Here is a 26,509-nt window from a genome sequence, read left to right as displayed (position 1 = left end):
CTGTGCAGCTGTTCAGCAATTACATACTATGGAGCTGAGCAGAAACTTTAAGACATGAAGCATTTCTAGGGAAGTTTGGTAATTGAAAAAAACCTGGCTTAAAAGTGAAACCTCAAATACTGAAAAATGGAAATAGACTTGTCTCTGAAAATGTTATGATGGTTTTGAATGTCACTGCATTTGAAGGAATATCCACAAGGAGAGTGCTGGGCTCAGCACCGATTTAAATCATGTTCCCTCTAGTAGAGAAAATTAATTTTAAATGTCATCTGTTTAATTGTTTGTTATGCCTAATTAAAAATGGTAATTTATTTGATTTATTTGTAGCATACTTAATATGTTGCTTTATTAAAGAAATTACAGAAATTTGATTTCTAATTACAAAGACTGAGGATTTCTTAAAGTATTTCTTTCAAAATATTTTTATCTGGGACAAAATTAAGACCATTTTGTTAATGTGGAGTTCTATCATTCTTGAAAGATGGATAACGGGCAGAGGCAGCATTATATCTTAATGACAAATTATTCTTGCTTTATAGATGGTAAGCATGATAACAAGTAAATGTTCTTTCTTACCTTCAGAAAGATTTAGCAACCAGTCCCCTTATTTATTTTCACAACGACTTAGCCACAGAACTTTTATTGTGGTCTGGGACACACAGCCCAAGCAAAGGCTCATTGTGTTGAGGAGGCTAGAACTGAAGTGGCACTTGTGCTGGAACACTAGCTGTAAAGGCTGAGCTTGGAAAGCAAAACAAATTTGAACTATGTATTCTGGAAGAAGAGGTAAATGCTCATAAAAATTAATAAAATTTTCCAAGAGCTGTTTAATGTAGCAGTATTTAAGAAAAATAAATTGATTAGATGAGATGGACATTTTTTACAGAGAATGTCTTCAAAATGATGTGGAAAGGGCAGAAATACAGATAAGGTTTTTCATCTCTTTGCTGATGTGAAGTTGACCTTTTTAGCTGGTTGATGGAACTGATGTGTGCTTCAAAATTTTTTTGTTTTTTTTACAACTACATAAACAGCATGTTGCTAAAGTATCTTTAGTTTTCTAGGTGGTGAAGACTGTCATTCTCAGTAAGGTGCTGCTTCTGTACATGAAAAAGAGAAGAAAGACGTGGAAGACATCTTTCACTTTCCTAGTGGTCTTTAGAGTTACTGGTGCCTCTCATGTGAGAATACCATGTACCTCTGGAAACTGGACCTTAGCAGCGAGACGTGCACACATGCCTCACCTTATTTACTGCCCATATTATGGGATCAAAATCAGGATGCATGAGGAGCCAGGAAATTCCTTGGCATTTAGCTAGTGAGGGGTACCATGGGGGCTGCTGCAGAGTGGAGCAGATTGCCTTACCGACAGGAACTGGACCTCAGTTCTTGCTGAGTTCTATTCCTACACTCTGTGCATTTGCATATATGCATATTTGAAGAAATTGTGGGAGTTTATTTCTTGGTTCAATGCAAATTCCCCCTTTTGTGCTGTTGCATCATGCTATTCTTGCCCATACAGTTGGAAGTCTCTTTATTTACTGTGAAATCTTTCATGTCTGTTTGCTTTTTAAGGTTCAGCAGTATTTTGTAAATCTCCTTTATAATTTTCGTGATGTACTGAATGAAATTTAATATACCTTCTTTTCCCCATGGGAAGTCTTAGAGAAAGTAACCCAACACCTGATGTGCAGCTGCAATTCCTAAGGTAGCAGCAAAATCTGTACAGGTTTAGGATCTTGCATGTTTGCAATGACTGTGTTATATTTACTTTCCTCTGTCAGGCCATAGAGAAGGACTAAAATTAGGTCAGATAATGCCTACTTCCATTTAAATTCTAAATTTAAACAAGAATTGAGACAAATATTTGCTGGTTCTTTGGTACACAGAAAGATATCTGAATATTATTGAGGCTGTGACTTTAATCTAAGCTCTCTCTGCAGTCACTGGAGACAAATAGGTCTCCAGTGGTGGTTTATCAATCCATTTAGATGTGAATTACCCAGTGGAGGTTCCTGTCTCTCTTCATGAACTACAGAGACCACTGAGGACAACTTAATTCAAAGCTCAGTCCTGTCACCAGTAAGGTAGGATGAACCAGCCTCCTGCTCAAAGCAAGGTCAGCTATGAGATCAGACCAGTTGCTCAGGTCCTTATCCAGTTGGGTCTTGAAAGCCACCAAGGATGGAGAGAGACTCTCTGGGCAGCCTGTTGCACTGCCTGACTGTCCTTACAGTGAAAAAGTTTCTCCTCATATCAGTCTGAACCTTTCTTGTTTCAACTTTTGCCTGTTGTCTTTCACCCTGCCACCATGCATGACTGTGGAGTTTGGCCACAACTTCTGATGCTGGAGGGCTGTTGTTTGGTTCACCTCAAGCCAACTTTGCTCCAAGCTGAGCAATCCCAGCTCCCTCAGCCTCTCCTCACAGGGCAAGAGCTTCAGCTCCCAACCATCATGGTGGCCCTTTGCTGAACTCGGTCTAGTTTATCCATATCTGTCTTCTACTGGGGGATCCAAAACTTCACACAGTATTCCAAATGTGGTCTAACAAGTGATGAATGGAGGGTGATAATCCCTTCCCTTGATGTACTGCTCCTGTTACTACAGCCCAGGATGCTGCTGGTCCTTTTTGCTGCCAGGGTACTGCTGGCTCATGCTGCTGTCTTCCAGAGCCCCAGGGCCTTTTCCACAGAGCTGCTCCCCGTTCATCAGTTCCCAGCCTGTATTTTTGCAAGGAGCTCTTCCTTCCTAGGTGCAGAGATTTGCATTTGTCCTTGTTGAATTTCATGAGGATCCTGTTGGCCTGTACCTCAAGCCCATCTAGGTCCCTTTATATGACAGCCCTGCCCTGCAGAATATCCACTGTTTCCCCCAGTTCAGTGTAATCTGCAAACTTGATGAGAGTGCACTCCATCATCTGAATGACCTCCAGGTCACTGGTAAAAATGTTAAATGGGATGGGGCCCAGAATAGAACCCTGTGGTAGTCAACTTGTTACTAGCCTCCAGATGAGGTATGGCCCCTTAATCATGACCCTCACCTGATCATCCAACTGGATTTTTACTGTCCAGTTGTTCACCACCAGACTGTGAAGTTGTAACTTGGATACAAGAATACTGTGGGAGACAGTATCGAAAGCTAAAGTCAAGGTAAATGACATCCCCTGCTCTCTCCTTGACCACAGACCCAGTCATTACATTGTAGAGAGCAATCAGGGTGGTGAGGCATGATTTGCCCTTGGTAAATCCATGCTGACTGCTTCCGGTTATCATCTTCTTCATGTGCCCAGAAATGTACTCCAAGAAGACTCACTCCATGATTTTTCCAGGGACTGAGGTGAGGCCAATCTGGATCTAGTGCCCTCTTTCACCTTTTTTGAAGCTGGGGTGCAACATTTGCTTTCTTCCTGTAATGGGGCACCTCTCCCAGTCTCCATGACCTTTCAAAGAGAGTGATCTTGCAAGGATATGGGCTAATTCTCTCAGAACCTTTGGCTGCAGCCCAGCAGGGACCATGGGCATGCACAGGGTGATTTATCTATCTCAAGTAATTCCTGACTTGATTCTCATCCACTTCAAACTGTTTTCCTCTGTGAACCCTTTCACTAAGCAGAGAGGCCTGAGAAACCTTGCTGATGGAGACCGGAGAAAGGAAGGCATTGCGTATCTCTGCCTTATCTATGTATGTCTGCTGTTACTGAATCACCCACCCCATTCAGTAATGAGCCCACATTGTCCTTGTTCAGCATTTTGCTATGAATGTATTGGTAGAAGCTCTTTTTGCTGCTTTTGCTTCTACTCTAGGTGAGCTTTGGCTTTTCTGACACCGTCCCTGCCTGCCCAAGCAATGTTTTTGAATTCCTGTGCCTGGTCTCTGCATCCTCCTCCTGTATATTGCCCTTTAATGTCTCTACACCATAAGTTCCCTGCTCAGTCATGCAGATTTTCTGATAAGTTCTGATAAGATATTGGGAAGGACTGCTCCTGGACTTGTAGGATGCTGTCTGAAAGACCCGCTAACTTCCCTGAACTCCTTTACTTTTCAGAGCTGCCACAGGATCACACCCAGCAGTCCCCTGAATAAGCTGAAGTCTGCTGATCTGAAGTCTGGGCTCTGTACTCTGCTATCTTACACTAGATATCAAGAAGTAGAGTCCAGCACAGTTTTCCAGTTATTTGTTACTTTCAGCATTAAATATCTTTATCTTATTTCTAGTCCTAATTTTTCACTTTCCTTGTCATGATTTTATTTATACAAGGAAATAAGTTTTCTGTCAGTGGAAGAAACTAATGTATTAGACTATCAAATCACCTCTTGATCTTTAGTTGTTGAATTCACTCTTATCTCAGCTGCAAGGCACTACCATTAAGAAGCAGCTGTACTAACAGGTGACTCATACAAGCAGGTGGAAATTATCTGAGACATAGGAAACTTTCCCTGAAGCAGATATAATCAAGTATTAGAGCAGAGAGAGTTTTAGAGAGCTGCTGCTGTAGTCAGTTGGGAGAAAAAAGCTTAGGTTTCTATTTTGTTATTGTTTGAGTTAACAATAAAAGTCAAAACTCAGGGAGTAAGTAAGTTTTGATTCTGTAGAGCATCTGTTGACTAATCAAAACAGGTATTCCAGACTCTACCTTCCAACTGTTCTTTAGATTGAATGTTTACAGTCAATAAAAATGATAATATATTTTTCACATTCTGAGAGAGAGTTCAGTATTTAACTTGCTGCTTCTTCCATTCTAAACAGATAAAACAAATTAACCCATTCTGACTATACACCAGGAATTTATTATTAGCTGGTAGGTTTGAGCATGTTAATTTTTTTCCTTAGGTTTCATTTCTGCAGCAGGTATGAGCTGAAGTGAGATAAGAAGTGGAAATTGATGCAGTGTGAGAAGAATCTCAAGTGCTTCTTATTTCTTGAGAATATGTAGGTGTGTGTGTATATAGAAGCTTTAAAAAAGATGTGTGTGAGAAGATCACATTTCTGATCATCTGTTTGATTCTGAATCTTCAACTGCTACTTTCAGGTAAAATTCCATGTCTGTGAAAATCTTCCTTGACCTTAATAAGCACTCGGATAGTGAACTTACAGAGTTTGGGACTTGAGCCTCATATTTTCTGAGTAGTCAATTTATGGAACAAAGGAAATATCTATTAGTTTTGTTTCATAGCTTCAAGAAGTATGGTGAGGCGAGGCTGATGCTAACATCACATGACAGCCTGATTGTGAGTTATCTTTCTGGAAGTTTCTTCTGTAGAGCTGCGACTTCCAAAGTCTATGGTGAAATGGTAGCATGGAGCTAACCCAGTAATTTCCTTACAGAAATGCCTCTTGGTAGTGCTTTCTGTATTGTGTGACACATAAGCATCCAAACTGTGAAACAGAGGTCTGAAGAGGGTTTTTCTGTTTGTTTCTTTGCTTTTAGGAAAAGTTGAGAAAATAGTACTAATAATATCAGTAGTTTGTGGTTTGAAGTGAGCAGTCCTGATGTAGGAGGGGGAAAATAAAAATTGCCATGTGGAAAAAGTGGTGATATAATGTAGCTGGCCTAGCTCTTGTGCAAAGATTTAAATGATCTCCTGTCTAGCCAGCTACCAGTATTTGCTGAGCCTTTTTGTGCCCCTGTAACTTAATCTATAGGCCTTAAAGCGATGGTACTACCTGTGCACTTAGTGTCTTGTTCTCACTGATGTATCCCTGACTAGAAGAAAAGTAAATGAAGGGTCCCAGCAAAGCTGGCTTCTTTCCGTTGATGCACTCGTGAGATGCTCCGTGCATTCTGGCACAGCGTAGCGCCATACTGTGGTTTGCTCTCTCTGTGTGCAGCCCCTGGCTGTGATCCCACAGGACCGAACGGAGGGGCAGCAGCGCTAGCACCCCACCTGAATTGCAGATGCTCAGAGGGGGGATTCTTTCTCAGGGTACTAAGAAAAATGCAAAGCTTGTGCCTCTGCTATAGCGGGGTGAGCCGTTCTGCTCCTGCCTGCTGTGGCACTACAGCTGCGCTCTGCCTCCTGCGAGGCGGCGCTGGGGTGAGGGACCACGCTCTGTTCTCGCCTATGGTTCCCCTTCTGGGGAAGGACAGAGCGAGCTCTGGAGACTCCAGCCCTGAGGTTTGTGTCCATCAGGCAGTGCAAAGAGTGAGCTGGCCTCTGACGGTGCCCTGTGCTTTGACACCCTAGGTGATAAAGGGACTCTGGAGCTATTGGCCACCAGCAAAAGCACTGACAGTAGCTCTGGTTTTATTCTTACATATTCTGTATAAAACACTCTTCTGTACGTGGAGAAGTGTATTTGAAACCATTCACTCATTTTGTTAGAGTCTGATTGTTGTGACACCTGTGTATATAAAGCCAAAATTTTTCTCTCTCTCGAGTAAAATATTGTTAATTGCTGGCTCAGCCAAATGGAGGGGAAAGGATATATATTATAAAGTGTGCAGGGAAAAATGCTCAGAAATAATAGATAAGACTCTGATTGATGTACAAATGTATAGAAAATAACTTCATTCAATTGTATGGGGAATTCTGTCAGGCAGAAATGTCTCTTATCCTAATAGGGAGTGAAATTGCAATTCTTCAGAAATCTGACACGGAAGATTTGCAGATTTGTTTGGAAACTGCATAATTCAGCTGGACCCCTTAATTGTTTTCATAAATCTGAAGAGTTATATTTGGACTACCTAGCCCAGATAAAATAAGACCTCACACAACCCTCTTATGTGCCTAAAGTGGCACTCAGACATCTCAGTCTGTGATCTGTAAAGATGTTCTTGAATCTGTGAAACTTCTGGTGTCTAATTTTGGGCCAGTAAAGTTCTCTTAGCATTTACAGTTCTGTACTGCATTTCCCCACAAGGGCTGCCACCTTGCCAGTTAGCTTATTGCCTACATGTTTGGCAAATAATATTTTGTTCAGTGTCAAAGCTACCTCAAGAAGTGAAGACCAGATCCTGGGACCTGTCCTAGCTCAGATATATTGTAGAACTGTGCAATTATGTTTGCTGCACTTGTTTGTTCTTCAGCTCTGTGCAACTCATCCGTGCAGGGTCCTGCTGCCACAAGAGGGTCCTCCCCATCTCAGTCTGGCCAGCATTAGAGCAATCCCTTGGGAGATCTGGTTCGGGCTCTATGCATGCTGAAGGTGACATAAGAGCTATGTTTCACGCTTTGGATTCTGCTATAACCCTTTCTGTATTGGTTCCTAACCTAGAGGAAAGGGAATTGAGAGAGGTTGTCAGCCCTACACAAAAGAAGGGCTCCCAACTAAGGGTGATGATGCAAGTGGGTAAATGTGGGCTCTGTGGCAACTAGCTTTTCTTTAAAAAATAAATGGAGATGGCAACGCTGTCCTCCAGACATGTTTTTAGAACTGGTGTGAACCAGTCTTATGGGTGGAAGATGGCTTTGGGCTATTAACTGCAATCTTGGTTCCACCTACACCAAAGAAATGTGATCTTGCTTGGTATTTCCTACTGGCTAGCTCAGGAAGTATCAGGTGAATCCCCTTCCAAGGTGCTTAACTTCACCATATGTTACATAGGCAGCCCACGTGCCAGACGGAGCCCGCAAATTCTGATCCAATAAACCTCAGTGCTTTGTTGCCTTTATGATTAAAAAGTAAGATCTACAAACTGTGAAAGAGAAGACAGACTAAAGACATCAAAACCAAATGCTTCAAAGTTGTGTAGGTTGTTTTTTTTTTTTTTTTTTTTTGAGAGAGATGTAGATGACATTGATATTCCATGGAAAAATATGTTGATTTCTTTCAGTTGGCAATTTTAAATCAACTCTTCCAGTGCCTGGAAGTGGATAGGTGACACTGATATGCAGAAATATATTTGTGAAGCAGTTTCAATAAGTAGATAGAAATGGAATTGTATCAGGCTCAGCACAGGCTGGCATTCCCACACCACTTGTCATCAGGAGCATCCACTCAGGCTTTTGATGTCTCCAATGTTTATTCAATGCACTTGACACTTTTAAATCTAGTTTAGTGTAATTTTGCTTTTGATGGGGTCTTTTAACATATGCAGCAACAGACTGAGGGAGGACAATTTCAAAATAAAAGATGTTCACTCATCAAATGCTGCTATAGTATTCAGAAGTGGTACAGTGGTACTCTGGTTCCTAATACAAATCATTTGTGCACAGGATACAAAAGGAGATTTCCAAAGACTACTGATCAGTACGCCAGTGCGCTGCATACAGTAGCTGCAGACTGAGACACTGTCTGGTGAATGTGGGGTTCTCTTAAAAAGATCTGTATTCAAGCTGAAAAACAGGTGTTTTGCATCAGTCAAAGGAAACATTTTCACCAGTCTAAACATACAAAGGTTCCTGGTATTTGGTCAGAACAGGATCGATTGGTTTCCTGTTCTACCCAAATAAAGGCACTGAATTCTGTGAAATATGTTGTGGGCTGACATGAGCATTTTCACCCCCTTTAGGTGAAAGCAAAGGTTTGTATGGAGCCCCTGGGCCAAGGTTCCCTTGTCTGCCTGCTGAAGCGCTGCCTGGCTGGGCTGCGTGGCAAAGGTGCGCTGGTACCTGTAGGCGTGAAGGCAGGCAGGGGAGCCGCTTCGCAGGGCAGCGTAAAGTGGTTGTCAGCGAGCCCTGCCTCTGACTATTGACATCCTGTCAGAAATATGGGGTGTTACTGGGATTGCTGAAATGGGGAAAAATGACTGGTGGAGCTTTTTGAGCTTACTCAAAGCTCCTCACACCTCTTCTTTCAGCATCCTGCTGAGCTGCTGAAGTAGGGCGTTCATGGTGGGACCAGACTTACAGGATCAAGCTAACTGAGGAGGACTTTTAAGAACCTTCAAAAGGACTTATATATCATCTGTATTTGGGCTTAGAGATATTGGAGAGTCACAGCTAGGGAGGAAATCTCCATCGCGGTAGCCAGGGAGGCTAAGGCTAGCACTCAAACAAGGCTGTGTGGTGGTGATAACAGCAAACTGATTTATACTTAAATTGCAATGAATAAAAATAGGGAAAAGGAGAATTTGTGGAAATGATGTGAAATGCTCACCCAATGTAAGTTTTTTTCCTACATCAAATATTGCTTTTGCTGACTTTGTGGATGTGTTTCCAATGCAGTCAGAGAGCAAAAATGCCTATTATGGGGAAGGAAGCCTTACTCAGTAGACGAGAGTGAGGAGTGACCCTGTCCAGCCTTATTTCACAGAAGAGGAGTTCCCCTTTGCCCTTTCTGCTGTGCCAAGTGGAAAAACTGAGTATATCTCTGAACCGTAGGCTGCTGAAGGGGAGAAGCAGAGCTGGAACTGAGAATCCTAAATCAACTCTTTAGAAACTAATCACTGTCCACTCTTCCTTTTCACTTCAGTCAAGTTGCGGTTGAGAAGGGAGGAGGGAGTGAGAAGAGGTAGGGAAAGCAGGTGTGAAGGAAAGGGGATATGTGGGAAGAAGGAGATGTTCACATAGAGGAAGGAGAGAAAACATCAAGAAGATAGCAGGAGGGAACTATAAGTTGTTGAAATGTCTGAGAAAAAAATGTAAGTATGAGTTATAGGAAGAAGGGAAAAATGTCAGGGAAAAGTATCTATCTATCTAGGAAATAGGGAACAGTTCAATAAGAAATAGCATTGAACTGTTTTTAGAATGCTTTCTCCAATATTCTAATTCTCTCCATTAAATGGAGAAGCTAAGAATATAGTGCTGTACAGGTAGGAAACCTCTGCACGATCTCTCTGTTTCTTCAGGTGATCTTATTCCCTTCAAGCTGTGCTTTTCTTCAAGTTCATCTTCTTGTTTAATTTGAGTCAGTAACAATATCAGCTTAGAAACAAAATTTGGGTAGCCTCCCCAGTGGGGAAGTATAAACCACTAACCACTCTGTCAGAAAGGAAGGAAAAAGGGCCCAATACATGGAATATGTGTGTTCATATGTGTACATATTTTATACACACATACATGAAAATATTTTTATAGAGAAATAGAACAATTTCTTTCGTAATTCCTGACTTTCAGGGCAATCTTATTCCTTTTTGGAAACTTTACTCATGACTGCTGGCAGGGTCAAAACAAGTGATGGATGAGTTTAGTCTTCAAGGGTGTCTCTGATATGCCTGACCATGGGCACAACCTCCTTGTGTTGTGGTTTGTTTGTGTGTGTTGAGTATGATTTGTAATGCTGTACCTATCCTATCTGAATGACAGAATTCATGAAACACAGGTATTTGTGAAAGGTGATTGTTTTCCTTTCTGTTTGGTACCATGTATTAATATGGGTATTTTATGGAGTCTATTTAAAGTGCTGTTTTTTTCCCCTTAAGCTCTAATTTTCAGGGTTCTTTGGTCTTACTATCCAGTTAGAAAAACTCTGAGCACTGTTTGTGCTGTTCTGACTTTTTGGCTGTGAAGCAGTCTCCAAAGCACCATGTACTTATTGAAGTCCCCAAAGGCTCTCTGCATAATGCCTTGGTGGAAATGGTGGATGTTAAGTTGCTGTATGTGCTTGGACGTGCAAGTTTATATATATACATATATACATATATAAAAATATATGCATATATAAAAATATATATATAATATTTTTTTTTTTGGTGGAGGGAGGGCACAAGGTGTACTTTTGTACTTTGTACAATGTACTTTTGAGCCTGTATTACGAGGCTTTTTTCTAGACTGAGACTGTGATAGTTATTCTTGTGAACAATCCCCAAATGGTAGATAATGCACTTCTTACATCCGCTTATTTATGTTGCAAGCCTGGGATTTTCAAAAGGGTCAAGTAGGATTAGCCCATTGGCAGCCAGGTTGTACTTTTGAGGATTCCAGATTCTGACATTGTTTAATACAAGGAAACAAAACACTAGGTTATTCCTTTTATTTGAAATCACTTTGATTTATGTAATCAATAGTTTTGTTTTGTTTTGTTTTGTTTTGTCTTCTTCTCCCCTCCCAGTGAATTCTTAATTTCCAATGCACCTGTCCAGTTCATAGATTTTAAGTATTTATGTTTTCACAAATTTCCAAAATTCTGTAGGAGTTGTTGCAGACTCTTCAGACTAGCGGCAACATAGTTCTACGCTGTATATACATTGTTGTGCTCTCACTTGGGTTGCCTGGATTTTCATCTCTCTGCTTGCCATGATGCTTTTGATAAGATAATCCATGGATCAATGTAGTGATAAACCATAGCGTTTAAGTCAGAAATCAGAATGGAAATCTGGTAATGATGGAAAAGAAGAGAGATTGCCATATGGTGTTCAGGGACCATCCGGAGGAGGATGCCTTTTTTCCACAGCCACCCTACTATTTTTAAAATAAAGTACATTTTGAGTAGAAAGGAAGGCTTGGATATCACTCCCATGGGCCTCAGAGCTTAATTCATAGATAACTTCCAATCTTTTGATTGAAAATGTTTTGCTTTTTTCTTCGACTTTTCTACCAATAGCAACTGGAGTTAGCATTTTACTGTGGTAATATAGGAAACATTTAACTGTTTGGAAACGGCTTGGGACTGGCTAATATTTTCTTCTTGCAACTTTTAAGGTTAAAAACTCAAGGTAAAGTTGTATAACTGCCAAGTCTGATTGTTTTAAGATATGAAGAAAAATCATCTGAACACAAAAAAAGGGACACCTTTCATTTCTCTTCTTCCAAGTCTGTAATATATGGATTTAAAATGATGCTTGTAATCCCATATGAACTGTCTATGCTGCAGAAGGAATCCCTCGCTATGGTGAATCATAGGGATTCCTAATGCACTCTCATATGAGGTGTGTAAGTCATTAGCGTGGGGCAGACAGATTACAGAGAAGCTGATCTTTCTGGGGCCGTAGCTGAAGTGTAGGCAGCATACTCTAGAATACATGAAAGCACCCGCTCAAGCACTGGCTGTATGTACCTGGCCAGCTGAGCCCTGTTTACATATCTTCACATTGTCCACAACTATGGAGACAGCTGTGAACAATAAAAATTTGCTTTCCCTCCTCATGATGTTTTTCAGTTACTTATGTCTCATGACGTTCAGCTGGCAGCATGGGTAGCAAAAGGATAGTACTACTGCTCAGCCAGTAGTGTAAGCTGAAGTGGCCTTGCAGCACTAAAAAGTGAATGCAGAGATCAGAATTGTCCATTAAGCAGAGGACCCATCTTGCATCCTGCTGAGAGCACCCTCTTCTTCCATAGCGATGGTCTCTGTAATCGGAAAAATTGCTCTGGACAGCTGCGTGTCCCCGCGGGTGTCTCTGATGTTGCCTGCTGTGCTCTCTGGGGTACTATTTAGTACATGAATGTAAAGGAAACCCGATTTGGGCTGAGGCATACTTTATGAGCTACTAGGTAAGTTTATTACTGCTGAATAATAGTAAAAAGTTGGCTTACTTAGTTTAGACCAAGAGTAGTGCATATCTTTGTATATTTTTCTCAAACTCATCAAAAGACATTACAGTTCCAGATACTGACGTGACAAGCTCTAATGAGGAAAGTGGGGTTAAAAAAGCTTTGAAATATCAGAGTTCATGCTGTGTTCAGCAGAGATTGACACAAGTCTAACATATTGATACACATAATTAAGCGTAAGTTTCCCCAGCAAGTCGAAAAGGAATTTTAATAGTTTAAGAAGTCCCTAAAGCTATCTGACCATCTTTTGCTTCCCCTTTGATCTGATGATTAGAGAATGTATGAAACTGTGAAGGAAGAGCTAACAGCCATTCCCAAGCTCAAGGTCTCCCTTGCCCCCCTCCTTGTGATTTGATCTCAGTATGAATATTACTCATTTGGTCTGCTGCTTCTGCAGTTTATCATTCAGTGCCTGGACCTCAGCTGGGTTTAAAATATTTAGAAGGAGGCTGCCTACAGATGGTGGATAAGTTAATGTGCAACTGCTTAACGTAGTTGGTTTTCAGAGAGGCAAACCCCAGGATTTAAAATGATGTGGAAATACCAGAATAGAGCTCCCTTACTGAGAAAATGCCATTGTTAACCATTTATCAATAGACTCCCTTGCACAGAACATTGATGACAGTTCAAGCTGTCCTTAGATGGATGCTCATCCTCCTGGAGTTACACAGCAATGCACAGTGTGACAATATGTGCTTCAGCTGTAAAAATGTTCGTAATGCATAAATATCCTTTTAATGTTTTTGCCCTAAAGTGCATCACACAGCACAGAGACCCGTACTTTTCAGAGTGGTGAGTTTGTTTTGTAGATGCTGCATCTATTATGGGATTTGAGATTGTGATATCACATTATTATTTTTTTTTTTTCTTCTATAGTATCCCTTGTGTGTAATTAAAAGTAATGACTTCTAATGAGTCCCTGACCTGCTTCAACCCACTGGAAGGAAACTACTTCTTAAATTCAAACACTTTATATTATACACATTCCTCCTTTGTCTCATCCTTTCCTACCAGGGCAGCACAGCAGGTGACAAACTGAAATACACTTGCTGTAGCACATCTGGTTAGACTTTATGAAAGATATTTTCTGGCTGGTGGGGATAGAACGTAATGCAATGGAGCTTTAATATTTTTTCACCCCATAATCTGATGCTATACAACTAACTGTAAGAAATCACTTTCTCTAGGGTAATTGAATTTATTCAGAATACCGTAGTTGCTAGTCCATTTCACCACCAAAGATAACCTCAGAAATAGGTGTGATAGATAATTACTGTGTTTGTAGTTGAGGAAAAAAAGAGAAAATCAGTAAGAAAACAGGATTTGCATGTTTGATTTTATCCCCATATTTCCACTGGGCTAGCGATTGCATCCACCTCTGTAATTCTTCATGTACCAGACCAACCTATGATGGTTGCAGAAATAATTTTGTTGGCAACAACCTGTGCTGCATTGATTCTGAGCTATGTCCTTTTCTCATGAAAAGATCAGTGCAGGTCATTGAAGATATATTCTGCTCAGGAATATGTCTTCAGAAGGTAACTGATGGCAACAGAAGTAAAGTAAAGCCAGTGAAAGAGTAATAGGAAGTGAAAAGAAAGAGTAAAATAATTTACCCATCCCAGCTTCAAAACATTTAGGTGTGATAGATCACTTCTGTCCCTGTGTTTGGGGGAAAAATAGCAATAGCTATGTTGCATTTTATCACAAAGACCATATCTTTGCACAAAACCTATACAAACATATAGGGAACTTTCAAGAGATTTGAAACTACCTTATCTTTAGCTCCTCGTCATTAGGTGTATGAATTGCAAGCACCCTTGACAGGAACTGCTACGATATTTACTGCAAATGGAATGACTTGGAATAATTCAACTGGATTTAAAAAAATTCCTGCCTTCCAAGTGAAATCAGCTAATGGCAGCTTTCAGATTATACTTTTGTTCTTTCCCTTTCCAAAGCTTTTAAATTCTACTAAACTTTTTTTGAACTAAATACATTTTAAATTGCATTCGTCTAGGTGAAAAGCATACCTGTTTTTTCTGGCTTTTGCTCTAGCTGATATGAAAATATTTTTTTGGGGCGTGTGTGGAAATCTGTGCTAATTCTTGAACAAGATGCATTGTTGGACACAAGATAAGTACTGTGGTTGAGTATCCTTAACATATAGAGAGGGCATTAAGTGTATACGCATAAATATAGTTTAGAATTACACGTGCTTATAAATATAAGTGAATACATATATACATCTATTGGGAAAATATATTGTCACAGATGGCTCCTCCTCATGGTAAAATCCATGGAAAGAGGCAGAATCAGAAAACTTCATATGCTGAAATGTTTCCACATCAGCTCTAGCAGAGGTGGTTTGTAGCTGGTGGAGTTGGCAAGGTGTCTCCCTGCTCAGCTGCTCTGAGAATTGAAAGGGGCATCTCACATCTCAAAGGCATTACTGGGTCTTAATGTGTTTTATCTTCCCAGGATGATTTAATGTTGGTTTATTCTGAAAATGAATGAAACGGGGTCCCTAATGATGGCATGGGTGACCTGTTCAGTTTTTGTCATAGAGGGAAAGATGACATCGCCGAACGAAGTTGATCATTAGCTGTGCACAGGTGTCTTAATAGTCATGTGTAGCCAAACTGAGTGGGATTGTGAGATTCAGCGGATGACATGTAGCTGTTCACAGTGTTGTTCTACATAGCGTGTATAAAAGTTGAATTAATCTCCCAGGCTCCCTTTATAGTCAGTGGAGAGAAATGGGCAGTTTCAGGGTGCATTTCATCTCCTCCTACAGTTAGTAACAAAAAAGAAGATTTTTAATCTTGTTTGGTATAGTGTAAGATGTTATTAAGCCTCATCAAACTCTTTTGAATCTTGAATGTCTACCCTGAATGACTTTAGCGTTACTGTACTGCAGGCTGACATGTTTTTCAGAAGTGAAAGCAGGCTGAGATGATGCTCTGGCTGATGGCAATTTACAAATGTGACTAATAGCTAAAATATAGTGACCTCAGGTCTCATCCAGCAACCCTTCAATATCTAGGCCCTGAGGATTCATTTCTCTGCTGTGAGTTTTTTGTACTCACAAAGAACTCTTTCTTGCTGTACAGAAGAGGGAATAAAAATCTTGAAAAGACAGGGCCATTAATGATTAATGATAGAAGTTTAAAATTCAAAAAAAGCACCAAGTTGAAAACGTGTTTCCACAGTCAAATTTTATCTCAAGCGCTTTTACTCCTTTGCAAGCTTTATTAGTTGGTGGTAAAATGTCAGTTGATATTGAGCAATCACTAACCTAAAGTTTATTGACTCCAATTTGTTAGCTACAATTATCACTATTTTTAATGTGCTATTGCTAATATTCCTCAAAAAATGCCTGCTCAGTGATGAGAGAATGGAAAAGGAAAATAAAATGCTCGTTGATATTTTAAAGTTGGTAGTGATAGGACTGAGTGGGTAGTGAAACTGAAGATGTGAGTGATTTAAGCTCATTACTCTGGGTGACTGTATAGCACGGTTACTGCTGTAACTCATAATCAGTAATGGTCAAAATTACTGGTGATCCCTTTCTCAGGTCCTTTTTCTTATGAGCTTAGCTCATTTCACTGTCTGCTACTCTGCTCCCAAATCATGCTCTCGGCTGAAAGGCTGTATAAAGGAAGATGGCATTTGAAATGGCCGGCTGATACTTTACATTGACAAATGCAGCATGCAAATGGATTTGAAAACTCAATAAAAAAGGTTCCAGTGAACTCCTGTCCAAAACTTGGACAGCATGTCATTGAAGAAAAGGCATATTAAGAGCTGCCTGCTGCGGTGAAGACGCTTTACTGGAAGGGCAAACCTAGGTCACGTAGTTTCCTCTACCGTCCTCAGTACAACGCCTCTATGGTTTTGGGTTTGGATCCCAGCACTGGACCCACCAAACGGATCTAGGGTAATGCTTCCCTCTGAATAATCCTGGATTTGGGAGTGGTGGGTGGCTTTTATTTTCAGTGTACGAGGGACTGACAGTGGTTTACCCCTTGGCTGAGATAAATGAGATGTTACGTTAGCTGCCTTTGGCACTTGTGAAGTTGTCCACACCTTCTCCATCAGGGCGTAGAAGTCTGTTCTGTAGTAATGCTGGGTGGATTTCTCATGCAGATGTTGTTTCCCCTTTGAAGTGCTGCCACAGTTACGCTTTGTGGACAGTTATTTCTGAAAGTAACTAACTGCTCCATCTTCTGTAATCCTCTGGGAAGGGGCGATCTTTAGAGACAGATTTTAAATCAGATTGGAGATGTATACAAAAAGATCCAGAAAATAGAGAGACTATTCTTGACTGTTGATTTTGGCTTGAATGTATCTTGAAGGCTTAGCCAGTCTACTTAGTTCTCAGCATTTGTTTTCTTTTTCCTTTTTTTTTTTTGTTCCAAATTGCTTTATTTTTTTAAGAACGCAGAATCGTTTTCAGATGCCAGTGACTAGAGAGTAGAATGAGATGAAGGCACCACTGACTTAGATTAAAGGACTGAAGGACGGGGCATTGGAACTAGATGATCTTTAAGGTCCCTTCCAACCCAACCCATTCTGTGATCCTATGATTGCTGGTAGTTTCGGTAGTAGTTCAGTATGCACCAGGATTAAGATCAATACATAACTAAAACTGGATATTGTTTCAAAGCACCACACTATAAATATTTGTTTTCAAACATTTACTAGATTCCTCAAACTTAAAAAAATAATTAAAATAAGGCTTCTATGAAGTCCTCTGTATAATAATTTCAAACAGTTCAAGTCTGTCACCCACTAGAAGTTGAGAGTTTATCAGCAGATTACAGGTTAATGGGAGGCAGCGGCCAAACCATAGGGTAAGAAAGAATAGAAAAAATATATCAATGAACATTCAAACATGAATGCTTTTAGCCATTGTCAGTGAATGTGACAGCTGTTGTGTGACAACTGATGCAAATGTGGTTATATAATGCCTTGGTTTTTTTCCTTTTTTTCCACCAAAGAAAAGGAAGTATGCTATTAACAGTGCTATATAGCACTTAAATACAATGGCAATGTTACACATATTATATTTAATTTTGAAAATTTAGATTGGGAAATCTAGAATGAGAAATATAAAACCCCTTTACAGGTCTTTTTCAAAATGCAAATTTATGTCTCAAGGGGCCAGTGGAACTTAAAGTATAAATACAGTGTGTATTTAGGGAGTTTTAAAAACACATATTACTGAATTGATAGAGCATAACAGTTCCCTTGCTTAAGCAGCATTATGCTCTATCTTGTAAAATGTACTTGGGGACATGTAAAATGGTTTATTAAACCTAGAGTCCATAACTAGAGTTGTTCCATTTTAATGTATGTATTTTTCATTCATGGATTATTGAACCACTAAATCCTAACACTTTGTCGTCATGCCAAACAATGTCTTTGAATGCTGTTCCGAGTCTTTTCAGTAACTGTGTAACTGTTGGAACATACCCCAAATCCTCGAATTTTGAAGCTATCTTTCAGTGTCCCCCTGTATACAAATGTACATTGCAAAGAAGGAAGTTTCCGTTTACTTTTGCATAAGGTGCTTTCACAGAAAGAAATCCATGAGGTATTTCTGGGTGGGAGATCTGCAGTTTTGGGGAGAAAATTCTTGAATGTAAAGTGTTGTCTATGACTATGACGGATGTATACAAAAGGAAATAAGGAAAATAACTACATATTTTGTTGCATGAATCATTTTTCTCAAAATTTAGGGATGGCTTGCTATTTAGAGAGTGTCTTTCTCCCTACTTTTACATGGCATATTGTTCTTTCATGCTAGTGAAAAGTTGGCAGAAGTTATAAAACAGTGGTGATTTAAGCCTACTAGGTATGCCAAATGATTTCAGGGTATTGGGTTTGGGCTGTATTTACCTTCCGTTTTCTTCCACTGTTATTAGAAATAACTCTAGGGAAGAAGCTGAACTACAAAGGGCTGAAAAGTAGGAAAGTAGCATCTCTGCATTTTCCAAGGCCCCAAATAAGTGATATTCATAGTACATAAAATATCTCTATTGATCTGAAACATCTCATTGCTGTGTTGTACCAACGGCTCTCCTACAAACACATATCTAGGATTTGTTATTCATCTCATGCCAGAAGAGAAACAGGAACCGAGAAAGTTAATGGATATAACTCTCTGGTCTAGACTTCAAGATTTTCAATGACAAAGTATCCGTCTAAAAGATCTCTTATTGGTGTTGATTTTATGACCGTTATCGATGAAATAACTTTCAGCAAAGCAGCAACGCCATAGTATTTGTGAAATGGCACAGTGAGGAGCAAAATGAGTAAAATCACAGACATTGTCTTTATTTTTCTCCATCTGGAAAAAGACGACTGGTTTAGAGAGTAATAGAGCAAATTTAGAAAGGGAATGATATGTGCTCTAAATGCGCATAATTGTGTTACTACAGGCCACAATCTCTTGTCTGTAAAGAGATAAAGACGTTTCAAACATTTTCTGAAAGGAAGGGAATTTATACAGGCCAAGTTTTGTAAGGATAATTTATCCTTTATTTTATTGTTACTTGGTGGATCTTTGCTGTGTAAAGAATACTGGTTTCCATGAGATACAACCTTTAGCTTACTTTTTCTGTGATCCTCCCTTTCCTTTTTTTCTCTTCTCTCTGGTTGTTATTATTACAGAATTTCAGATTATTTATTCTGAGGCGTTTCCATGAGTAGAAAATTTCTTAAAGAAGAATATAGCCAAGATACATAAGAGTTTATTTTGTTTGCTTCTGACTGAGAAATGATTTTGTCATCCCTTAGGCTATAAACTGTTCTTTCAGGCTGTAAGAGTCTCCACTGTCGTTGCAGGTATAGTTAAAGACCAGACTCATTGAATCCCTTATATTTGCCTCAGATCCCTTTTTTAGTGTGTGCTGATGAGGAAGCACTGTACAGGACCTAAGGGGTGCACTGAAACCTACTGTAGCACTGAATACGACAGTGAGCAGTTACCAGATCACCGGTTATCTGGGACTGCTAAATTCCCTTCTCAACAGAATCCATTTAGGAAGTCTGTTCAGATTGCTTTCTTGAAGACTATTTCATGTTTTGTAAGATGTGAATTAAGCACCTGTTATTAATATAGATTACAAATGCAATGCAATATTTGGAGTATCTTTCATTTCAAGCTAGTGACTGTTTCATCAGTTTTACCATTTTAAATAAGAAAATCATTCCCCTTTTAAGTTATCATAAATGTTAATTAAACTTTCTTGCGCCAAAATACTGTTCAGAATAATTGAATATTGGTTACAGATGGCTTCTGGACATTTCCAAACCATTTATTTAAGATAAGAGTTAATAGAAAATCACCCTAGATTTTTTTTTTCCTATAAAAGTAGTAATTTAGTTAAAAAATGTATTTTTCTTATTTAGTGTGTTTTTTTGTTGTTGTTGTTGTTTCTACAAAGAATATTGTGGTGGTTTCTACAAATATTACCATCTGTGTAACCTTTCTTTTTCTCTATATGTATATTGTATACAGATAATTTTTTTTTTTGGTGTTTGTTTTGGTGTTTTTTCATCAGATACCTTTTTGGATACATAGTCTCCATATTCTTAAATCATGCACAACACCATATTAAAACTGGAAAATGAAAAATCTATGACAGGGAAAGCTTGAAAAATAGGAATAAAATGTGAAAGTGCACTTGCATGCACATAAATAAACAAAACAATGAAATGGAAATAATCTACATTTTACTCATCAAATTTAAGTGTAGCATTTTTAAGAATTGCAGTCATCAAAACTGACCTTTTCATCTTCTGTAGTAATAGTAAGAATTCCTCCTTTTTTTTTTTCTTTTTTTCCTTCACCTGTTCCTATTAGAGCCAGGATCAAAAAAGAAGTTGTTACACTTACATGTCAAGAATCATGACATCTGGAGAAAAGCAGAATGCATTATTTCTCAGTGAGAGTGTTATACAATAAGACTTGACTGACATTTTACAAAATCTGAGATGCTTTCTGATCAGCTGATTTAATTAAAACAAGATATTCAGTTCTGCGCAATGCTTGTGCATAATCTATTCTAAGCCTTTCAAACATAGAAGTATATAGTGTAAAATGGTATTAGATTGGCTTGAATGACTTGTCGTTCTATTTGCAGATACCTCAAATCAGCTATGCATCTACAGCTCCAGAACTGAGCGATAACACCAGGTATGACTTCTTCTCTCGAGTGGTCCCACCGGACTCCTACCAAGCACAGGCCATGGTTGACATCGTGACGGCCCTTGGGTGGAACTACGTGTCGACGCTGGCTTCTGAAGGCAACTATGGAGAGAGTGGTGTAGAGGCATTCACCCAGATCTCCAGAGAAATTGGTGAGTGTATGTTTATCAGTTTTTTTATTTATAGCTGCTGGGTTACAGAGCATCACTGAGCTCTGCCTAGGTCTATGCAGTGTGATCAGAACACCTGCAGGCGTGTTACCTGGACTCAAGTGGAGGGGTTTATGGATGATTTTGCTGCTTGTGTGTCTGCCAAAGGTGACAGTTCTGGCAGTAATTTAAGAAGAGCTCCTGAGAGAGGCAAAAAATGTATGTCTCTTGCCCTTTTTGGAAACAGGGAGCTCATTGATGAGTTGTTAGGGGCAAAAAGCAACCTTCAGCTGAATTACAGCCAGATTTGAGGAGATGCAATTGACTTAGTTTAGGAAAATTATAATCCAACGAGACCTCATTTTCTGTGTTCCAGCACTGATGGACGTAGGGTTTTTAATTTTGATGAATTTGAAAAACAACAAAAAATCTATGAAGTACAAAGACATACCCTTGTTGTTTTTCCTTCAGGATGAAATGTGCTATATAAGTACAGGCATTATTATGGGAAGTATATTTAAGTCCCTTTGATATTTTTTTTTTTTCACACTTCCATAGTTATTTCTGGCCTGAAAAAATGTCTATTTCTCAGGAGCAGTAGGTTTTGGACACCAAGGAATAAGATGATGAGTAGCAGGTGGTTTGAAAGAGGGCGGAATTGGTCTTTCACTAACTACAGTGTTAAATGACAAAAAATAATATCCTTTAAAAAAAATGTTTTAAAAATTACAAACAGCCTTCCTGTCCTTCCTCAGAAAGCCTGGATTAATCTACTGCATTTGACTTTCAGGGCATGTACATATGAACTCTGGTTCTTTCAAGTCAGCTTGGGTGAGAAAATATGATAGCATCTCCAATTTTCAATAACCGCACGTAAATATAGAAACAGTATCAATCATATAGGAAGGTGTGTTTGTGTCTCAGGTACCTATGTTTGAACCATAAAGGTTATTGATTACTCACAACAATTTGGCAGTAAGACAAAAATGCAGTGATTCGTGCCATTAGGGAACCAGTGTGTTTAATATGCTCAGTTGGTTAACTAATAAATATTCTGTTTCTAACTTGTAATCAATGCTGTCAGATCCTAGATGTCTTCATGGGAGAGCCAAGGCTAACTACAATACAATGGTTTGATCTGGAGTCACCAAAGGCATGGATAATTCTTCCACAGTTCATATCTAAAAGAGATGGTTTATCTATTGTGTGAAATACGTCAGTGAATAGATTGGCTGCTCCATTCACTGAGTAGCTCATTGGCTGAAAATCACTTTTTCTTGAAACCATCTGCAGCCCAGCTAGTTGTGCTGAGTCCTGAAAGCAGACAGATAAAGTGCTCAGGACTCTTTTATTTTCCGTTTCAAGAACAAAAACTGTGATTTCATTATAATCACAATGACTTGAGTTTGTGTCAGTTGTATCTTGATCAATCCTAGAATAAAAAAAAAACATTGTCATTTGATAAAAAAAATTCATTATGTTCTCTACTAGAGTTCTTGATTTTGGTAACCTCTGTGCTCACAGCAACTTATCAACTACTATGGGTACCAGGGACTCAAATGGTTCTGAAGAAGGAAAGCAGAGGAGAGGCAGGACAGACAAGTAATTTTTAATTCCTAGAAAAATGTTGAAATAAATAATCAGGTAAATCATATGTAACCACAGGGACATGATCAATAGCCAGTGCAGAATTATCAAGAACAAATAGTATCAAAGCCATCTGATAATTTGCTTTGGCAGGATAACAGCTTTATAGCTGGAGAAGAAGCACTTGATGTCATGTCTCTTGAATTTAGTAGTGTTATCTCAACTGTTGCTTACAGTATTCTCCTGAGCAAATTTGGGAATTGTGATCTAGGTGCCAATATCATAGGCTGGATGCAGACCTATTTAGAAAACTTTGCTCAGAGTGTAATTAGCAATGGTTTCTGTTTGTTTAAAAGGAAGAATGTGTTGTGTGGTATTTGGCAGGTGTTTATGCTGGATCAGGTACTAGCCAATATTGTCATGTTTAGTCCAGATGGACTTGGAATGAAGGATATACTTGTAAAATCTGGAGGTGACTTAAAGCTGGGAAGGACTAGGAGCGTATTGGAAGAGATTCTGAGTCCAAATCCGAAGATATGGTCTGAAAAAATAGTATGCAATTTAAGAGACAAATGCAAGGCATTATGCTTCAGCAGGAAGGATCTGTCCAATGAGGAATACAGAAAGACTGGTCAGAAAATACTATCTCAAAAAATGATATGAGTACGATAGTAAATTATAACCTGCCTATATTCCTCATGTTTTACTGGAACATGCAGATGGGCATACCATCTGTAAAATAATTTGAGTAATCCTCCAATTTGCCTGGCAGTTGTGAAATCTCATTTTGACTCAGTACAGGTTTTTGCCCTCACTTCATAAAAGGTGTGAGACTCCGCAAGCGAGAACAAAGGCAATCACAAATCTTGAAAAGGTGGTCTGTGAGGAGCAACTCAGCAAGGTGGTTTGTTAGCCTGAAGAAGAATTGACTAAGAAGGGAAGGTGACGGAAAATAAAGTTTTCAAATAGACAAATAGCTTTTACAGAAAGGTAGAGGACCACTTGTTCATCCAATACAGTGTATGTGACCAGAAGTCATGGAATTAATCTCTAGCATGATTCTGTTTAGATTTAGAGAAAGCCCCTTTTAATGGTTAAGACATTAAAGCACTAGAGCGCCTTGCTTGGGGACATTTTGGAGCCTCCATTGCTGAGGATCTGGGCGAACGCATTAGACAAACACCTGCCCAGGGATTATATAAGGGTACTTAGTTCTTCCTTGGGGCTGGGAGGTGGATCGGATGATTTCTTAATGTCACTTCCAGCCTGATTCTATTATCCACTGTCCTCGGACTTTTCACCTGAACCATAAAGCTGGAAATGCTTTCAAAATGGAAAGTTCAAGCAGCATCTAATTATGAGGTCTGAGACGATAGAGTCTAGGCAGGCTTATAAAATCATCACATAGTATAAGACTGCACACAAACCAGCAAAACTTAGCAGCTCTGTGTTAATAAACTGTGTGTTAAGAGAAGCTAATCAGGACTTTGCTCCCCCTGGCATACAAATGCACAGGACAGCTCAGCTCCTTTCTGAGTACTTTACCTCCTGTTTAAGATAAGTAACCAACAACTGGAAGCAAAATGAATGTGAAGATAAGCATAATGGAAAGCAATAAATTTGAGGAAAGGATCTGAAAGAAATTGATATATTCATTTCTGAAAAAAGTTCAGTGCCTGAGAGGACATGTGAGATAACAGTTTTGAAAATATAGATAGGAAAACTTGTATGTTTGTTTGGTTTTTGTTTGGTTGTTTTTTTTGTTTGTTTTTTTAAAGTTTTCTCCAGTCAGTTAAGAATTAAGAAGGGGTAGGGTTTTAAATATTTTTAAAATAGAGATTAATTTCATGTACTTAAAATTTCAGGTGTACTTATTTGTCATGAGGTTGACTTTTTGTCTCTGATTTCCAGTTTGATTGGCCCTCTGTTCAACTTCTGTTTCTTGATCAGTAACAGAAGAAGAAAGGAAGGAACAGGCTCCCAAATGAAATGTGGAATACCGAAAAGGTCAAAGCGGTACCACCCTGTCATGTCACAGAATATATTACATATCAGAATCTGCTCTCATTTTAATGACAAAGATCCTGTCTGGGACAAAGCATAGCTGGAAATTGAATATTTTACATGACAATGATTGTAAAGAGAATAGGGAATGGTACTTATTCCAACGCATTCTTCCATTCATTATTGTTTGAAGACAATGATTAAATGTATAGAATTTTCTGCTCCCATTACAAAGTTAATCAATGATACCACTATAATCTTTTTGGCATCGTGATCAAATCCTTTTGGTACATTGACCAAAAGAATGAATTAATACAAAACAATAATGCTTAAGAGTTTAACCACTAAACTGAGAGAAACTTGACTCACCAAGAGAAACTAAAAAGGGGAAAAGAAGGAAGCACATTTTACCAAGTTCTCATTAAACTGTTATGCTGAATATTGCGCTTCTATTTACATTGCTGTTAATGATGTTTGACAAAATAAATGTTGGAAAGTCTCTAATCAGACTTCTTTTAATGGTTCATTCCCCCTGCTATTAGATACCAAATGAATTTAACACCAGAGAGAAAATCATGGGATCCTTTTCACTTTTTTACAGAATACAAAAATGTTTGGTTCAGAAAAATCTCTTTGGGGTCAGAATACTTGCTCAGTTAGTGCAGTGTTTGTACTGGAAAATGTAAAAAATCCACAAATAGCATACGAAATGCTACGTGACAGATTTTATCCCCACTTGTGGTCAACAAAAAATTGATGCAAGCATTGGTGGGTACTGGCAGTGAAACACTTACGAAACTATCAGAAGAGGAGGTAAAATGATAAAGGCAGGGAACTGTAGCTGATCATTAAGAATAGGTGAGGAACTTCAGCATTGCTTGCCCCTTTTTTCCTTGCCAAAATGACGTAACTTCATAGCAGCTTTACCCCAGAAGAGAACAGTGTACTTAATGTCAGTGTGTATCCTTGAATGCTTGTTTTTAGGAACAGGGTTTTGTAGTTTTACCTACTCCCTTTATCCTGGTATATTGCAGTTAATAACATTTTTCTGAGGGGGGACCACAGTTACTTTATGATCCTTCATAATATTTTACCATTACAGTCACATTGGTAACTATATTCCTAACTGTAATGAATACATATACTGAATGAATGCTACAGTAGCTCTATTTAAATTGTTTCAGACTTCAACATAGCTAGCTATATTTTATTTACATGGAGAATGGTCTGTGACATTTCTTTGACATAGTTCTTTCTTTGGTCATCTTTGTCTCTTGTCAGGTTTTTTGTGTGTCTATAGTTGTGCATTGTATCTCTGCTTTTCTCCAAATTGTTGGATTACTTTTTACTTTTTTTTTTTTTTTACCTTTAGTATCTTTTGGATGTCTAAAGCTTTCAATGCATAAAGTGGAAGTTTAGTGGGAAGTGGGGAGGGAGGGTTGAGCAGGAAAATAAAACTTAAGAGTGTTTAACCTTTCCTCTCCACTTAGATTATTCATTGATAATTTAGAAATAAATAAGATGATTGCTGTTAAGATGAATTCACATTTCCTGCAGTAATCTTTGTATACCTTTTGATATAAAGCTAAAGCTTTTTATATCTCATTAAGTAAGCTGATGAATTGACTTTCTTCCCTCTCCGATGTTATTCAATAGAAAATTAAAAAATCTTGCAACATGAAGACTGAAGAAATACAATACATGAAATGTAACCTTTTTCCCAGAGATATTTCTGCTTTAAAGACTGGTTTCAAGCTCAACAAATTAATTTTCACAACTAATAATATTGTAACATACCCTCACAAAGGGGAAACAATTTAATTCAATTTTAAGTTTAACTTTTATATTTATGCAGCTGAACTCTATTGATAACATGGTATTTCAAGCTGCAAGCTGTAATTAATAACAACACTATGTAATTGGCTACAGGAGCTTCAAAGTAATGTTTGAAAAATTAAAAAATCAGATGGTAGGTTTATTAATATTGCAAAAGCTTGAAAATTATTCCTGCAGTTTTTAATATTTGTGCCAATTAGTACCTGATAAACAACAGTGTAATTTTTAGGGATTTATACTGAAGGACCATTTTAGTTTCTCTCAGTAGTGCTAATCAATATGATATTCTTCAGCTTTAATTATATGGTTTTTTCCCTGTAGTTTTAGAGAGGTATCTTG

General features: G+C 38.7%; 1 protein-coding gene across 1 annotated transcript in view; it reads left to right on the top strand.

Moving 5' to 3' along the window:
* Window positions 1–26,509, top strand: part of GRM8 (glutamate metabotropic receptor 8) — a gene marked incomplete at both ends in the record, with an annotated part of 334,734 nt that overhangs the window by 39,599 nt on the left and 268,626 nt on the right. Inside the window, one exon of the mRNA XM_082308444.1 lies at window positions 20,530–20,746. Coding sequence (XP_082164570.1) covers window positions 20,530–20,746 — 217 coding nt within the window. The remainder of the gene's footprint in view (window positions 1–20,529; window positions 20,747–26,509) is intronic.

The sequence above is a fragment of the Platalea leucorodia genome, assembly GCF_965183815.1.
Source record: "Platalea leucorodia genome assembly, chromosome: 4".
NCBI classification, from domain to species: Eukaryota; Metazoa; Chordata; class Aves; order Pelecaniformes; family Threskiornithidae; genus Platalea; species Platalea leucorodia.
This window is presented reverse-complemented; position numbering and strand designations above follow the sequence as displayed.